Raw genomic sequence first — 19,457 nt, 5'->3', positions numbered from 1 at the left:
GAAGCACCGGTAAGTGTGTGTGTGTGTGTGGGAGGGGTGTTAAATGGGGGCATAGGGCATTTCTGGAGGCAGAGTGCTCTGTGAAATGCCTTTAAACCCCTTAATGCCACTCTGCCTCCTGAAATGCCTTATACCTCCCTATATGCCACTCTGCCCCATAATATGCCTTTTAACCCCCTAAATGCCACTCTGCCTCCAGAAATGCCTTTTAACCCTCTATACGCCACTCTGCCTCCTGAAATGCCTAATACCTCCCTATATGCCACTCTGCCCCATAATATGCCTTTTAACCCCCTAAATGTCAGAATGGGATATAGGGGTATAAGGCATTTCGGGAGGCAGAGTGGCACATAGAGGGGGGCACATGGGGCACAGTGGCATATAGAGGATTAAAAGGCATATCATGGGCCACAGTGCCATATTGCAGTCGCAAGCCTGGGGGCAGATGTGCGTAACTGGAGGGCAGGTTGGAAAATACAAGGAAATAAAAACAAAAAAATCTTTCTTCTTTCTCCCCTTCTTTTTTACCCCCTCTTCTCATTATCTCTCCTCCTCTTTCTCTATCCTTTCTATTTCTCCCTTTTCTCCCTACCGCTCCCCTTTTTTTCTATCCCTGCTCTGATATCTAGTCTAAACAGCTTGGTGGAAAATAAATATTATTGTTAACAAGGGAAATCAGGAAACATTACAAGAAAGATTTACATGTTTTAGCAACACCTTCAACCAACAGTTTATAACATTGAGGGGGGAAAGCAACTCTATAGAAATATGAATAACATGTTTTATTACAATCTTTGTCTAGCAAGTTTATTAAATACATGGCCTGGTAGCCTTACTTAATGTATATTGCAAATTGATTTATGTTTATTATTTTTGTACTTGGTACTACTTCTTGACTACCACGTTTTCCTCACTGTTGTATAATAAAGCTAATATTTATGTCTTAATAATACATTTAATAAACAAATTACAGTTCGTGTTACTTATTCATTTCCTACAGTACCATATCATGACTGTTTAGCCTTTAGTGTTATTGATAAATGTTTGAAATGTTATAATTTTACCAAGTAAATGTATACCTTTATTATGTCTGTCCCTTGTACTATTTTAAATATGTTTTTTTTTGTTTCTGTAAGATGTCATCCTGTCAGAAAACCATAAGAAAATGTCTTTAACTACAAACTCTGACCAACAGTAAGAGTAGACGCTTTTGAAACACATTTAATGCAGAAAATGCCTCTGACATTTGCCAAATGTAATTAAAAGTCCCATGGCCAATTTTACAACATTCATTTCATCTAAGGCAGTGCCAAGCCTTAACCAGAAGTACATGCCATAGGCAGTATGTCTAGTTCTGCACAAACTTATGTAAAGTACTAAGCACATCATGTAACAACAGAACACATCTAAAAAAAAAAAAAAAACAAAAGCCTTTACCCCGGTAAGGGGGAAAAAAGTTAGGAAATGGAATTTGCTTTTCACCTGCTATTAAATGGAAATGTCGAGAGTCAAGCAATGACAAGCACATGATAGGTGTCAGAATACGGTTAGCAAAGGGTTATATAGAGAACGTGCCACAATACATACAGGTTGAGATGCCAAATGTATTCATACACAATATAATACATAAACAAAAGAAAAACATATCTAGAAGAAAGTGGACCCTAATGGCATTAACCACCTAAAATGTGTGATAATGCACAGACACCAACAGTCTTTAATTTCTCATTGAAATAGAAGCTTTGCGTTAAGTTGGTACACAAAAATATGATACTGATTTTCCGAGAGTTGGAGTTTCTTACTTTATGTAAGACTGATGGTTGGGTGGGATGTGGACAGAAAATGGCAGACTTTCTGAATACACTCTCTCTCACCAGGCTAGAACATGTGGGCTAATTCCAGGCCCTATGCCTATGTGTAAAAAAAACAAAAAACTTTTATAGGCGACCAGTCTTGTTTTTACTTTTCTCACCGAGATCAATCATGCAAACAGCTATTATTTTATGGATGCCTTTTTTTTAGTAAAACAATCAGAGTTTAAAAAGAAACTGCTTTCAGTCTCCCAATTCACCCTCCCCTAATTGCTTGGGGTTCAAGTTCCAGATGTTTATGTCCTTTTACAACATTTTACACTTTTCATTGAAAAAGTCTGTGTTTGTCTTACAGAGACTTTCCATAATTGTCACAAGGAAAGAGAATGGAGAACTCGTGTAGTCTACAACACTTTTAATGATTAAGGTTATAACCCCTTCCACAAGAATTACCCTCCTATTCTGTTTCGTATTGCATTGGTAAGGTATCTCACATGCTAATAATGTTGGGTTCATTAAATACCTCTGGTTATTACACATATATAGGTACCATGGCCAGACTTGGGCTAACTAAGAGGCCCTGGCCATTTAAGCTCAGCGTCTGCCAAGTATGTGTAGTCTCTGGCTGGATATACACAGAGGCATTATATGTTTTTATACTCTCGCAGCATGCCCCTGGATAGCCAGCCAACCGCTGCAAACTGCAGTATCAATATGACTAGCATGGGCCTTATAGGTAATACCACAATCAGAGAAATAGCCCATTTTTATTTCTTGGACACTGTTTAAACCATTCCTAGTACGTTAACTATATCCTAAAAAGTACGCTGTCAGCCCATAAAATATAATCATGTTATATATCTATTATGAAACCCTAACCAATAACCAATAACAATAACTCTGGGCATTCTTTGTCCTTTTGTTCCCTGCATGACCCCAGTGCACACAGTGATGGAAAAAAGATAAAGACTGAAGTTCTTCATGTAGACAATTTGACCATTTCAAAAAGAGTATATATTAAATACGGTATGTATCAGAGCTGTTCTGCCAAGGTAACTAATTAAATGTGTTCAGTCTACCGAAGAAAATATTTGATAATGTAAAAGCCATAAAAGTTTGGAGATAAAAAAATAGCAGTGGTTTATACATCTGCCCCTTAAAACACTTTTTCTGGACAAATTCTGGACAAATTCTGCCTGGTAGTGATAGAAACAAGCAATAAGAACTCACCGTACATTGACCCAGAATTTACAATGTATTTTATTTTAATATATATCTAATTTCATTATTTACATGTATTATATTTTGCTACATATATCTATATCTATCTATCTATCTATCTATCTATCTATCTATCTATCTATAATGTGTGTTTGATTTTATATATGAGTTATATAGTGCCTATATTTGGACTTCCAGAAACAAAAGGTAAGGCTCAGCTCAAAGAATCTTGCAATATATAAAATATGGAATATATAGGGAATGTCCACGTCTAGATGTCATTAAGAAGCTGTATTTGCCATATCTATTGTTAAAACATGTTTTTTCCAGACAGTTTGGTATAATGCAGCTGGGTGCTCCTGCAGCCCCCTCCTTTTTGCCTAAAGCTAACATTATTTAGAAGCAGAAACTTAGCCTGGAGGGATCTAAAATGTTTCTGCCAATCATGTAGCTAGTGGGCGGGGCCCTTTACTAGAAGGAGGGGAGATGACCGTGTGTATGTTCTGCAACCTGAATGAGTAAGAGTGGGCACTTTTCGTTCATGCTCTCTCTTTACTTGAGGAAATATGAATGGTAAGTTTTCAGATTTTCGGTAACCGTTAAATTTGAAGACATGTACATGGCAACACATTAATTATATGTACGTGTGTGTATATATTTCAGGGATTGGAGGATACCTCACCCTGCTTTTTCTGGCTGCGAATATTTCGTTTTCTTTTCAGACTCCAAATACAGGTCAGTCTCTTGTTTGTTTATTTCAGTATTTTGTTTCTTTAAATGTTATTATATATGGCAAATAATAAACATATGTTTTATGTTATAGTGGACGATTTGTACATGAGTCCACGCACAATACTTAATTCCGCGTGAATTTATTTTGAAATAAGAACATATGAAGCAACAAAGATCGGTAAAGCAAATGTTACACAATGCTTTACTTGTACGGGGCACCGGTTGCATGCTGCTGCGGCTACTCCCCCCTGAGTATTTTGACTCACCGAAAAAGTTATATATTCACACATACCTTATATTCTACTGCTCGTTTAACCACTTGTGTGCCTGAGCTGTGATCACTCCATCCACGCCTCTGTGTACTTCCTTATGTAGTGATCTGTTTCCCACTAAGTTAGTATATATACTGTTTTGTCCATTCTTTTTTTCCTTAGTGGCACCATTAGTTTCAAATGAAAGAAAAAAGAGTGGAGATATTTCTTTGCAGAAAGATAGGTGATCACATAATGTAACATTGCACAGATGGCCATTACTGCCCGAGTTAGGAGACTATTTACTCAACATCATGACCCAACTTGTTGCCCGCCTGTATAGACATATATCCTACACATAAACCTAACCTTTGGCCGATATAGAAGTTTGCGAAAAATGGCAGCTATGCATAAGTCGTATAAAGCAAACATTAGACAGGGCATTTTTAACCGTAATATGCATGTGTATACAAACAGGAATCCTAGTGCATATAATTAAGTCAATTTAAATATATTTGTAGTTTTCGGTCATTAAAGATATTTGAAGTGGAGAAAAGCATTGTGTCTTTTATAAATAGGTACAAACCACTTCAATATGCCGCATGCTAATAAACTTTAGCATAAAAGTACATACTGATGGGTATGTATGTTGTGAGTCATATTTACAAAAAAAAATAGCCAGTGGATATGCGTCACTTTACAGCAAAGATATACAGGATGGTTATGAATGCAAATTTGTCCTATTTTATGTAATAAAATGTACAGAAGTGCACTGAATGGGAAATATTTTAGAATCTTTTTGGAAACATTTTGCTACATTTAACCCTGTGCCTGTAAACACTAATGCTATTGAACACAGGATGGATAAAGGGAGGCCAGAATTTTTGCTTTCTTTCATTGTGTCTTGCGTAAACTGACTTCGTAGGGATATTAGGCAGTATGTATATCCTGACTTTGCTTTTCTTTTCTGCCTACATTTCTGTCTACATTTCATTTCATTAAGTTTGGTACACATGACTATATTTTATAAGTTCCCTGCATAATGTGTTATAGGCAGATATAACTGCTCAATTTGCCTCAGCCTGCCTCCTGGTCTGAATGATTCGAGCCATCCCATTCGAAAGAGCAATGATATTTACATCATTTTTTTGCCTGCACCGTGTACTTTCCCTTAATTTTGTCCTTAGGAGCCAAGATGAAGGGGCAAACCAGCCACGTACACTCATAATGCCAGTTTTATAATCTCCCTGCTAACAGGCCCTGCTATAAAACATAAAACGTGTGAGGGAATGAAAAGGGGTATGTGCCAGTATAGACTTCTTCACTTTCTATTAAAAGCCTACCCTTCAGCTAAGATATATACCGGTATATATGCATGTGTATATATATATATATATATATATATATATATATATATATATATATATATATATATATATTAATTAGATTTTGTATTAGATGTATGAAACAGGAGATATGATATAATTGGAATTTGGAAAATTACAATAAATAGAATTAAATTAGGGTTTCCAGTTCACATTCATGCACAAAAACACAGAGGAATTTTTCCTGAGTGCATAGGAACTAACATATGTCCAGGATTACACAAGAATAATTTCTGGAGATTTCTGTTACTTTTTGTTTAACCCGAGCGCATTTCAGTTTCCTTTTCCACATCCTTCCGTGCTACTTTGTTACTATTCCCTTGCCACCCATTCCAAGCTATTGTGAATTACAACTCTAGTCACAGGTTTCGCACAATGGCAGTTAAGATTTTGACTCTCCATGCCATGCTAATGTCTGTGGTCTACACCTTACATCAAACCCACCAGATACTGAATGAGAATGATAAGAGTAACATCCCACAGCTAAATATACTGACATTGCCTAATCTTCATTTTTAAAAAGTATATAATTAGTGATGTTAAGATTAGTTAAGTAAGATTAGTTAAGTAATTATATCGTTCCAATCTCTCTTCCACACCCGAATATATTTATTTTACCCACCAACTTTTCTGATGTCCAATAATAAACAGAGCTAGGATTAGAAATAGCAATGGTAGGGATAGAAACATATACTTAAACAGCAGATAAGATCCAGTGGTCCATCTAGTCTGCCCATTAAAATATAAGGTTGGTCTTAGCACCAGGCATCCCAGGCAGCGGTCAGCTTCTTCCTAGGGGTGCAGACAGGGGCTTTTTTAAGTCTCCAAAAGATCCGGGGCTAGAGCCCATGTCAGACCTCTAGATTGTAAGCTCGTTTGAGGAGGGCCCTCCTCACCTTTTGTCTCTGTTAGTCAATCTGTTATATTACATGCTACTTGCTATGTCCTTTCTACCCATTGTACAGCGCTATGGAATTTGATGGTGCTATATAAAACAATAAATAATAATGTGATAGAAGTGGAATAAAGAAGCTGACATGCTTGGGTGGGCATATAAAGGTGTCAACGAGCAATAGGTATATAAGTAAAAATCACATATACATGATTTATATGATGATGCCAATGTAAGCAATGAGCAAAAAATACATATAAAGGGTTTATGATAGTCCTAATGATTAGTAACTTTAAATGCAGAAGAAAATATCTACATGATGTATATCATGAAATATATAAACTTTGTATATGATGCCAATGAGCTATCTTTGCACCCAAAAAGCCTGATTGAGCCATCTTTCCTCACAAACAGCCTGACTGCCCCCAAACAGCCCGACCTTTGCCCCAAATAGCTTGACTGTGCCATCTTTGCCCCAAACAGCCTGCATTTGCCATCCATGTGCCATACACAACTGATGAAGCCCAACCTCCTTACCATGCCTCTGTCCACATACCCAAAAACAAAAGTGTCTCTCTTCGGCCACTTGAACTGTTGGGTGGTATGTGTGCATACCTGGGAACTGTCATGGTTTGACCTTGAGTCTTAGGGTTTTCGCATCCTTATCAGGGTCAGGTTGACTGGCTAGATTCACAAGGACAAAGTTGTGTGTTTCTTCATATTATACCACATGACACCTGAACATCCCAGTTGGTGCTTTTCTTACAAGTATGTAGGGTATTTAAAAACTATTTGACTATGGACTTTATATTAATAGGGATATTTGGTTGCAACAAAAATCACTACAACAGATTTTGTTTTGTGGTGGACTATTAAATGTGTCAGGGTCAGCTCATTTAGAAGATTCCCAGGTATAGGAATATGTGGAAAATCAGGTTCATAATCATTGTCCAGCTGTTTCTTTCTTATGTGATGTCATGAATTTAACTCGTGTCATGAATTTAGGAAATGAGTTTACTTCTATGTCACTCTTCTGTAAGATTAATGTTGATGCTAATTCAGTCCTAGCACCTTCCTATACTCATTTATATCATGGAAGAATGGAATTTCAAGTATCTGGGTGTTGTGCAGTCGTTCATAAACACAGGCTGTTTCCAGATTGCTAATGTGTGAGAATTTACAGTAGTCAACCAATATAAAATTATAATCTTCTGTTTGAACATAAACAAATCTCAACATGATGTGTAGTCATCTGCTGGACTATCTATAGCAACTAAACATGTAACATTTACCAAAAGACTAAAAAAATGAAAATTCATATTTTAAAAATGATTAATGGTTCACCGACTTTTGAACTGTTGGGTGTATATATCAGGATGTGCCTCTTATGACATTCGGTTACAGACTCAATAAAAATAATAACTGCACCCAGGTTGGCCACCACTTCACCAAGAAGGGGAACTTCAAAAGCCAGAAAACCATTTGAAACACTGCTGTGACCTGTACTTTATAAGCACACCTAGGAATTCTCCAGGTTTGACCCAGAGAACTCCAGGTGAAGCACTGCTTCTCTGGGTCAACACCCAAATCCTCCTGGTCCCGGTGTCTTGACAGGCCCCAACCCCCCCATTTATCCTTTAAATTGGGGTGTTTCTTGCGATATCAGTGGACGGAACACCTCCTGACATTGGCAATGTCAGTGGGAACGCCCCTGACGTACAACTGCCCATGTCTTAGATGTTTTTTGGTTAGTGTTGCTTTTGACTGATACTCTTGAATGTTCATCCTTAAAATGGATTGTTAGTCAATAGGTCAGTAGGTCTTATGCTATACTTATGCTATACTGTAACATTCATTTTTTTACATTTACATTACTGGACTACCATGGCACACAATATTGACCTTAATGTATTTTATGTGCAATGCACATCTCTATTATGCATTTATTGTTATTCTAAAATGGAATTACAGAACATTGTGTGAGATAAACCTTTGTCTTGTTGATACATACTCAAACCAATTTGCCAAACAGGGTTAATTTAGGGGATGGCTGTAAAGAGGACAGTGAGAACAACAGGCGGCACGGGAGAGCTGACATGGAGTGAATATGTGGAGTGATGTACATTGTCTGGGGAAGTTACATCACTTTCCCTAAAGTCAGCCACATGTGGATCTTGGATGGAACTGCTTTCCAGATCAGCACTAAAAGTGTTACACTGAATGCCTCCCAACATTTCAAAATGTGACAGAGGAACTCACCGATACAAGAAATTGCACTTTACAATGTCTCGCTTGCATCGCCACTTAAAACACACTATGTTTTTGTCAGCACAGTCATGCATATTAAAAATAACCAACACATTGAATTGAATTCCCATGAGGCTCAGCCAGATATACTTCTTCCATGTTGCTGGCTGAGCATCATGGGAAGTGCAGCAACAGTAAATCTGCAGATGCTAGCTGTGAACTAACATTCCCATGATTCTCAGCCAGGTGTACACCATAATGCTGGCTGAGCATCATTGGGAGATTAGTCCATAGCAGCAGAGATTTTTTTAAATTAAAAAAGGCTAATGTTAGTCTCCCTCCCAGGACCCTCACACACGTCTGAAGTGACAGACCTCGCGCTTCCTAATGTTGAGCCGACTAGTGGGAGATTGCGATCTCCCAGCTAGTCTGCAGCTGCTGATCGGGGGGGGCCGTGCGCCTCCCCGCAGCTGCACCTAAGGTTCCTGTAAAGCGGAACAGAGGAAAGGATAGGCAGGGTAGCGGGACAGAGACCCAAAATCGGGACTGTTCCGCCTGAATCAGGACAGTTGGGGGGCAAACATTTGAGCTGAGCTCACCTCTTGTTTCTGTAACACAAAATCGATATACAATGCACTACTTGTTAAGTCTTGTTTACTATATAAAGACAACTCATGCATTTAAAAAAGCCAAGATGCCAAAGATCTTCCCCATTGTCCTGGAACAGCTAATGTAGCCCTGGTTGTTCTTGGTGAACCCTTCTATGGTAGGTTTTAGTGCCAGCCTGTGTCTTCCTTTCCTCCCAAAGCTTGTTGCTGACATGGGTTGCAAGGGGCAATATGCACTACATTTTTAATTCTAGGACATGACATTGTCCGTAAATTAGCTTTAATGTGCCTTTGGTGTATTAAGGGGCGTGCAAACACAAACACACATGGTATGTGAACGTAAGCTATTTTACTCAGTGGCATGGGTATTCTTACATTTTATGCTTAAACAGCTTTTGAACACGTCATAGGGCCTCTTGGGGAAATGGATTTGTTTGAGCAGATGAACCCTTGCACCTTACTGTAAATTATGAGTTACTGCATTACTAAGCCGGGCAGCAAGAAGTCTTCATCTGTGCTAAATTAGCCTTTAACATGATCCTCCCTTATGGTTCTCAGTTAATCCTAATGATGTTATGGGCCATGATGTAATGTTATATGATGCTCATGTTACCAGTACCGGACGCAAAAGGCCTGCCTGTTTAGGTCTGGGAGGGGGTTTCCGCAAATTTGACCACAATTTAAGAGTTGTCAATGCAAAAGGCGATTGTTGGCAAAAAGGAATGGAAATAAAACATGTAAAAAAAAAACCAGTATGTTGAACGAGATATAGGAATGCATGTGTAGGGCTAGGAGAATGTTTAAGTAGATAACTGATAGGGAAAACAAATTATGACAGACAAAAGAGATAACGTGGAATAGAGGCCAGGGTTAGGAAAAAGAGGAAGGTGGGAAGGAAAGGGGTTAAGTAACAGAGTGAATGGTAGGGATAACAGATCCTTTTTTAATTTTTAAGAGAAACTTGTAAGGGGGAAATAGCTAAACAGAAAGATAGGAGGTTTAAAACCACAGGTTAGAAATGTAGTTAAAGGTACACTCCAGCATACATATGCTCCTTTAACCCCTTAAGGACTAAGGGTATTTTTTTACACTTAAGCTTTTTAGCTTTTAAGCATAATGTCTCCCATGCATTTAGTTTACTTTAACCAAACACTTTTTTTTTCAAGAGAGGTATCTTTTTATTTATATATATATATATACTATATATATAGATAGAGAGAGAGAGAGAGAGAGAGAGAAATAAACCATCTCAGAACATGACGGTGATATTAGCAGACGACATAATATTATGCCCTCTTAAAAGAGAGAGATAAATCAGAATCCCCTCTTAGTTCCCCACCCCAGCTCCTTAGTCTCACTCATCTCCTGCCTACAACTAGTTCCAGTGATTCCACACTAATTCACTTATGCACACACTGTCACATACACATATAATCCATTTTATATTATACATGTATGTATTTCACATACACACTGATTTACATTACGCACCATCACACATAAAATTAATTTTATATTATATATATATAATATATCACATACACGCCGGTTCACAATTATAAGGCAGCCCTGATTATAAGATGACCCCCCCCAATTTAAATATTCATTTAGGAAACAAAGAAAAAGCCTGAATATAAGACTACTCTATAGGAAAAAAGTTTTACTAGTAAATACTAATTCACATGTAAACTATTTTTTCATATTTAATAAAAAAATGTTTTTATTTCCTTTTATGTGCCACTCTGCCTCCAGTTATGCACATGTGCCCCATGGCTTGCTACTCTGCCACCCAGATATGCCTTAAACCCCCGTATATGCCACTCTGCCCCCATATATGCCTTTTAACTCCCTATATGCCACTCTGCCCACAGAAATGCCTTTTAACCCCCTATATGCTACTCTGCCTTCAGAAATGCCTTATATCCCCCCATGCCACTCTGCCTCCAGAAATGCCTTTTAACCCCCCATATGCCACTCTGCCTCCAGATATGCCTTTTAACCCTCTATTTGCCACTCTCCCTCCCCAGATATGCCTTATACACCCCTATATGCCACTCTGCCTACCTGACATGCCTTTTAGCCCCCTATTTGTCACTCTGCCCCCCAGATATGCCTTTTAACTCCATATATGCCACTCTGCCTCCAGAAAACCATTATACCCCCCATGCCACTTTAAATTACCCCCCACATGCCCCCACTTTCCGATGCATCCCTAGACTTGTCCCCCGTGCTTAAGAATCCGTGGCATCTAGTGGGGCAGCCGGTGGAGGTCTGTGCCATGCGCGCAGACAACCTCCGCTGCTGCTGCTGGGGCTTCTATGACTGAGCACCGGAAGGTCATGTCACGCTGTCATAGAAGTACCGGCAGCAGCGGAGGTTGTCTGTGCGCATCCCGCAACGTTCACCGGCTGCGGGTTGCGCACAGACGGCCTCCGCTGCTGCCAGCGCTTCCGCTGGGGCTTCTATGGTGGATCACCGGAAGGTCATGTGATGCTGGCGCTCCGTCATAGAAGCCCTAGAGGAAGTGCCAGCAGCGGAGGTTGTCTGCGTGCATCACAAAGACTGTATACATCTCACATCCACACTGATTCACATATACTTACTGCCACATACACAACAAAATGTATTTTATATTATTTTATATTAATTATTAGGAAGCCTTGGGAGCCATGTGGATTTCAGATTTAATAATATATTTATTTATATTATAAAATATATACAAGCAGTTTCAGAATATTAACCCCTCTATTACTAGACATGAGCATATTCAGAGAAGTAACCCCTCTATTACCAGACATTACATACAGACAAGCACAGTCACAGATAAACATTTACACTTTATCACTGCAGGAGGCATATTAATACCTGCAGGAAAATTCTCAAACTTACTTAATAACTCACGCTTTTAAACTTTTCAGTATTGGCTATATCAGAAATTATTATAATATTTTTTATTGCGGATATTTATTTTCATTCTAGTGAACCCATGCTGCTTCTTCCCATGTCAGCACCAAGGAGTCTGTGTACGTTTTGAACTGGAGAGATATGAGTGTGACTGTACCCGCACTGGATATTATGGAACAAACTGCACAATCCGTAAGTCACATTGTTAACATCTTATCTTCTCTCACAGTTGTTTCCTTTGCTAAAACTCAACAGAACGTCCAGACTAAAGGCTCTCAGTGCAGACCACAACTAAAATAGTGATTATGCAATGGAGTGTGTAAATATTGAAAAGTCTAGCCTCCCTTTAGAAATATAGTGATAGATCACTGATAAAAAATCCCAAACTTTCATTTCATTTGTTTTTTTTTTATCCTAATATTATGTTCAAGGGAGGGGCAGCAGGGGACCAAATTTCCCACTCGGTTGCTCTATTTGGAGATTTTGTGCCACTAACCGAATCCTTTATGTGTATCTTACTTGCATTTCCACATATAGCCGAAATGTTGTTCATAACTGTTCCTTTCTGTGCCCCTTTTTAATTGTTATATTAAATTCTTTTGTGTACTACACTGGATTGTGAACGCTGAGTGTATTTCTTGACCATTGTATCATGAGCAATTTTTTTACTGGGCTACTATGCTGGAACGGTCTACTGGTGTGAATGCTGCCAGCCTCTCTTTGCCAATTTTGCATGCAAACAGCAGCATATAAGATAATTCCAGTTGCACTGTGCTTTTATATAGTACTTTGTGTGAAAGAGAGTCAAAGAAATGACTGCTTAGGCCCATATAAATAATGTAATTCATATTTGTCAGCTGTCCCAGATACCTGCCCCACTGTCCTACTTCTGTGGTCAGTGGGAAGCATCGACTGGTTTTGGGAGATCCTAATTTTCATAATGCTAGCAGTGCAAGGTGGCTCTTTGGGTAAGACGAGTAGTTGTCCATGCCTCCCATCATACTCACTTCTGGGTCTGGCCCAGCTCCAACAGCCCTACAACACAGGTGTCCTGATTTGGACAACTGAAAAGTTGGGAGTCTGCACTCACAATCATATCCTGTAGCTTACACAACTCATACATCATTACCCAACCTCAAGTCAAAGGCATCACTGCTTAGATCTGCTTTCCAAGCTCCAGCATCCCAGTACCCAAAACTCCAAATAATCTAACATGACTATGAACTTGTGGTAACAGTGATGAATCACAAGACTTTAAGGGATTCCAGCCGTCAATTGCACTGCAGGTGGTTACCTCTTAACACTAGACAGAGTGCTGGTATTGTAATCCCCAAGCCTGGATGGGTATGTGGCCCTTATTAATGAAGTGCCTGTTCAGTCCTCAGGTAATACCGTATTTGCATTGGTCACATTATCTCTCTGATTTTTAAATGTTATAGTTGTGTGTTGCAGCTTTGCAACCATTGCATCATTTTAGTCACACTCAAAATATTACCTGCTGTGTATCCTTATGATGTAATATTAATTCCATGTGTCATTTACTTCTGTTTAAAAATAATTAAGATTTAGGCAGGTCACTGAATCTCCTCCAGGGTCTGCAGTGTTGTACACTGTGTACTATCTATATCAGACCAGTTATCTGTAAAGTGGCATTTCTGTTACTAATGCTGCTAATACCCAGGGTAGGCAAAGTGTCTGTACAAGGACACCAGTGTCAGCGGCAAGGGTTGTGAAGGTCCATAGAACATCATTAAATTGTCCACCACAGACCCAAGTAAATGTTCTCCGTGAGCAATGCCTACCTCTGCTAATACCCTCTCTTGTACTTATTGTTGTTCGGTAGAACTGTGACATCTGGGATCTTTGCATCAAGTTTTCTTGACATACAGACTATACATATACAAAACAATCACTATGGTGAGAATTCCCCCTTGTAACATAAGCTTATGAAAACACATTTTCTGCTATACACACACGAAGCCGCATCTGGACCAAGTATAATATAAGAAGGGCCAGAAGCTATTTATCTAATCAAGTTTTTTTATACAGTATTGTGATGTGGTCCACATAACACAATAAACATTATCATGGTGGCAATGTATGATGTTCATAGTAATATAGTGGTAGTAAGTTATGCTAGGATATCAGTCATTGCTATTCCCTTTTTGTTTCAGACAAATCACTTTGTTTCTTTATAATGTAACCTAAATCAGATTTCTGTTGATCTTTAAATGTGTGTAAAACGAGAAGTTATTATTATTATTTTGTGTTTGTGTTTTGGTGGTAACTTCAGTGTAATGAGCAGGAACATACAACAGCTGCAGACTTGCAGACACAACATGTTTTTCTTCAGTCTGAGAAAAAGAGAAAACCCAGAGGGAACATATAACACAAAATTGCTGAAAAGACTGGAGCAGCAATTGCAGAGTGTGCCTCGAAGCGACACTACAATATATTTAATCTCCCCATCCCCATATAGTTAAATTCTGATGAACATACTAATATTCTTAAAATATAAAGTTATACAAATAAACACATTTAGTCCATGCAGAAGCCTACACAATATTTCGATAACATTTCAAAAAGTGACATAGCTATTTAGCCTGCTTGGAGCATAATACACATCCCATCCTGATTACTTTCTGCGCAGATCGTGCAGGTTATTCAGGGAAAGACCCCCAATTTCTCTCATTGTACATTGGTGCTGTCCTCTGTGAGTCTGTGTTTTTTTGAGTGGTTGCTTCTATCCTCATTATAGTCTCTTTTTTGCTGATCATTAATGTTTCTCCATTGTCTCTATGAACCAAGCTCAGGACCATGAATTGTCAGCTTTTCCATTCATGTTGGGGAATATGATATGAAAGTGTACATGGTCAGTGACGATTTCCACATATGTGGAGTGCTTTTGCCAATTACAGATGATGCCTGTTTGTCTGGCAGCATCAACACTGGCTTAGGAAATGCAACTAACCGAGTGACGCCAGTCCCAACTAGCTGGATGTCTATGGATGTCTGGATGTAGGTTTTAGTCTTCTATATTCAAAGATAGAACTTGTGCAAAGTGTTTCAAATCATTTGCAGAGGTTTCTGGGCACAAAAACATATGAATCACACATTTTTATTGCTTCCATAGTTAGATGTTTTGCCGTAAAGATGTTCTTATTCAGGGCAAAGTAAAATCAGCTATATAAACTATAACAATTATTTTTCTGGTGTATGAGTATTTGTGTATGCTACTTTTGGGGCAAGCATCCACTGGATGTACCTCTTTTTTATTTTATCCAATTCTTAGCTTTCTGGGGCACCATAGTGTTTTCATCCAAAAACTCTATTTTCCATAAGCAGCATGTACTTCAGTTGTTGGAGTTTCTGTATAACTGGATGCATTCCCTTGGTAACCATTCAAGGAACAATAACCAATTTATAGCAATTTACTGAGGGGCTTACTCGCAGTTTTTACAAACAGCTACCAGGGTACAGTTGCAAACAGTGGAATCATATGCAATGCTTCGGTCGTGCCTCCTGTCCCTTGTGTATGGAAATCTATTTTAAAAAAATTATGATGTCCCCAGAGTCTCTGTTTAAAGTATCGATATAGCTTCCAAATTGGCCTGTTTATTACATGCTGGTTAAAATGCATAATGTCTGAAACAGGGCTAAACTGGCAATAAATGGTTGACCCTGGCACTTAAAGGCTAGTGGCCCCCTGAAGACCTAGTGCTCTACACATTCTCTTTTTAGTTTTTGGGACAGATGTATAATATTTTTTCTTTCCTGCCTTGCTGAGTTCTAATAAAAAATAATTTTAATTTGTAACCATATCTATTCCTCTATATATAGAGATGCTAAGTGCTAGAAAAAAAAAGAATGCATGCCAAGTAAATTGTAACAGTAGGTGTTTAAGGTGTAGAAAAATAACTTAATGCTTAGCTCAACATTTTATCTTTTCTCCCCTTCTATTTGCTTTACATGCCATGTAGTAGATGCTTGCATTTATCTTATTCATTTTATCTCTCAGCTGAATTGTGGACTAGAGTTCTTGAATACCTGCGTCCAAGTCCTGGATTTTATCACTACATTTTAACTCGGTATAAGTGGTTTTGGGATTTAATCAATGCGACTTTCATACGAGATACAATTATGAGACTTGTTCTGAAAGGTAAGCGCATACTATGCTTTGTATTTTGTACGTACTGTTTGTAAATTTTGCATGCCGCTTACATTTCTTTTAATCATTTCCTTTTAAATACGTTGCTTTATTGTTTCATGAAACTCATTGTTTTATTTTAGTGCGATCCAATTTGATACCTAGCCCCCCAACATATAACTCTGCATATGGATATATTAGCTGGGAGGCATATTCAAATGTCAGCTACTATACACGAATTCTTCCTCCTATTGCAGATGACTGTCCAACACCAATGGGAACAAAAGGTAAGCTGGGTAAACATGTACATTATTATTTTTGTATATAGCAGATATGGACTGAAAAGAAAAATAATTTTTAGCAATGTATTTTGCCTATCAGTCCTTGATGGACTAGCAGCTTTTTCATCTCTCCAGTGGAAGCCTGCACTTACCTGTAAACACAAAGCATTTATCTTCAGAGGAAGTCTTGCTAAACGCTAAACAAAAAGTTTCTGTTGCATACATTGCATTTCACAATTATTTTGTAAGTTGTGGTAGTAAAGATTGGAAAGACAAACTCTATTAGCATTGTTTAAAAAAGGATATAAGTAATGTCAAATGAACATCAACATGTCTTTTTTATTATTATTATTATTTATTGTTTTATATAGCGCCATCAAATTCCATAGCGCTGTATATATATATATATATATATATATATATATATATATATATATATACACATATACATATGTATGTATATGTATGTACATATATGTATGTACATATATGTATATGTATATAATACCTTTTTTATTGGATGTTGTAAAAGTATGTGTCCCTCCAGAGGGTCATAAATGTTCTGAGTGGAGGGACACATACTTTTAAAACATCTCACCCTCCCTTATCAGATCTGGGTAGTAAGCCCCCCCCCCTCCCCTGCCACACAACATTGAATTCTATGCGTCGTTTTGCTCAGAAATGTTTTAGACTTGAGAAAGGGAGAAGAGCTCCCGAAAGCTTGTCATTCCAAAATTCTGTTAGTCCAATAAAAAAAGTATTATCACAAGATACTTATTCCATCTGTTATTTGATATTGACACCACTGGACTAATACGGCTACAACCTCTACTCTAATATATATATATATATATATATATATATACATACACATACATACATACATACTCAAACAACTGCACCATCTAGGTACACCAGACAGATTGATTTATGGATGCTATTCAATTAAATATATTGTTTTATTTTCAAAACGCATACTACATTGAACTGTTTAATTGTATTATACAGTGTGCTAAATAACAATTTGCTTTTAAAATATAATTTTTCTTTGGGGACAATTCTAGGGACAAATATGCACCAGGGACTAAAACCTCAGGCTATGTCTTTTTTTTTTAATTCAGGAAAGATAGAACTCCCTGACGCAAACTTTATAGTGGAGACATTTCTGAAAAGAGAACGCTTTATTCCAGACCCTCAGGGCAGCAATCTTATGTTTGCCTTCTTTGCTCAGCATTTTACCCACCAGTTCTTTAAAACGTACGGAAGGATGGGACGTGGCTTCACTAAAGGATTAGGTCATGGGGTAAGTTACATAATGGAGCGCAGAAAACCATCATATGTTTTTGTGAAAGCACATAAAAGAGATTATTTTTATAAACATGTATTTCCTGAAGTAAGGAATACAGCAGTCGGGAGTAGCCAGAGCAAAACTAACAACAATTGTGACATTTCTACAGCCCAATACAAGGAGACCAAACTAAGCTCCTGGTTCTCCCTTGCTCCTCCAACAATCTTCAGTCTTTTCTCTAAGCAATTTTTTGCCATTTTAAGGGAATCTGTCCACTTAACGGCTTTTATGACAGTATCAATTGAAATTAGCTTTTTTTCTATTGTCTAATAGTTTTGGACCCTACTTTATGTCTATTTATCTTCAGGAGGGTATGATCCCGTGACAAAGGCAAGACTAGCATTTTAATTAGTTTCAGCCATAAAGTCCTCAGACACACTTACATCTACGTCATCCTACGCCTACAAAGGCTTCCAGAACCTCCCAGCATACCAGGGAATTCTCCATACTTTGCCCAACGGCACCGAAAATCAGAGCTGATTATGGGTCTCCAGATCACTGTGTTTATTCTCCTGGCAGAAGAGCTGCATATTGCCCCAACCCCTGTCCTGGCCAGGCCACTTAATCGGACCTCATCTATTTCTAAACCCTGTCAATTCATCTGCGTTGCCTTTCCTTTAGTCCTGCTTCCTTAACACTGACACACACCCTTCCTGTCTCCTGTAAGCAGAGATCTGATGGGCTAGTCCTGGGATGTTTCTAGCTATGCCAATCAGCCTCGGCCACAAGGGAGTGATAACTTAACAAAAGTTGAGGAATATTGTAATGGGTAGGAATAATAATGAGAATCATTCAAGTTAAGTTAAGATAGCTCTTACAATTGTATAATTCTATATATTAGAATTTATGCAACTGGACTGCTGTTTCAAGAGAAGTGATGATTAAAATCTTTTTTGACATAGCTAGTAGGTTCACAGTTGTCTCAAATCAGTCTTCATATAAAAACATACACAGATTCAGATGTACATGAATATCCTAATATAAAAGGATATATTAACCAATTTAACGTTAACTTTCTCCTTGTTACCTGTCCTAAGCAGGTCCACTTCGTCACCCAACTCTAGTAATCGATAACAAACTATTTGTAGTATTATTACCTAATTATCATAGTAAATTAATTCATTCTGATGACTAAACACATACCAAATTATTTGTCCAGGTAATTATAATTTGACCTATGCATTTGGTAAATTGTGTTTCTATAATATATTGACAAAGCTTGTCCTGGAACGGTAAAGTGAACTGTATACTAACAAGCTATTAAAGTGGTTACATTAATATATCTGCAATTTGTAGGGAAACCGATCTACATTGTTTTCAATATTTATACACGGATTGTGATGAGTTATGCAGCAGAAAACATCTGTAGGTCAATATTCCCGCAAGCTGTTTGTCTAAGATGTATCTTTTTTGTATTAATATTCATATTACAAAAATATAATATTGGAATGAATCCATTAGTTTGGGATTTATCAAAATGACTCAGCATACTTTTTCCATGTAGTTTGCATAACCAGTGAACATTTTCTTTGCATATGACTACATTTTTAACACAGTTAGGATCCAACCGATAAAAATTTAATTAATTTTTATTATGACACAATTGAATCCTATATTAAAAAGGCATTAA

At 37.8% G+C, this 19,457-nt stretch overlaps 1 protein-coding gene across 1 annotated transcript in view; it reads left to right on the top strand.

Moving 5' to 3' along the window:
- Window positions 1-3,524: 3,524 nt before the first annotated feature.
- PTGS1 (prostaglandin-endoperoxide synthase 1) overlaps window positions 3,525-19,457 on the top strand; it is a 32,512-nt gene continuing 16,579 nt past the window's right edge. Inside the window, exons 1-6 of the mRNA XM_053473751.1 lie at window positions 3,525-3,605; window positions 3,696-3,767; window positions 12,127-12,243; window positions 16,070-16,210; window positions 16,342-16,485; window positions 17,601-17,782. Coding sequence (XP_053329726.1) covers window positions 3,599-3,605; window positions 3,696-3,767; window positions 12,127-12,243; window positions 16,070-16,210; window positions 16,342-16,485; window positions 17,601-17,782 — 663 coding nt within the window. The 5' untranslated portion in view covers window positions 3,525-3,598. The remainder of the gene's footprint in view (window positions 3,606-3,695; window positions 3,768-12,126; window positions 12,244-16,069; window positions 16,211-16,341; window positions 16,486-17,600; window positions 17,783-19,457) is intronic.

Source organism: Spea bombifrons, chromosome 8 (genome assembly GCF_027358695.1).
Source record: "Spea bombifrons isolate aSpeBom1 chromosome 8, aSpeBom1.2.pri, whole genome shotgun sequence".
In the NCBI taxonomy this organism is placed as follows: domain Eukaryota; kingdom Metazoa; phylum Chordata; class Amphibia; order Anura; family Pelobatidae; genus Spea; species Spea bombifrons.
Note: the sequence above shows the minus strand (reverse complement) of the source record. Positions and strands in the feature narration are given on the sequence as shown.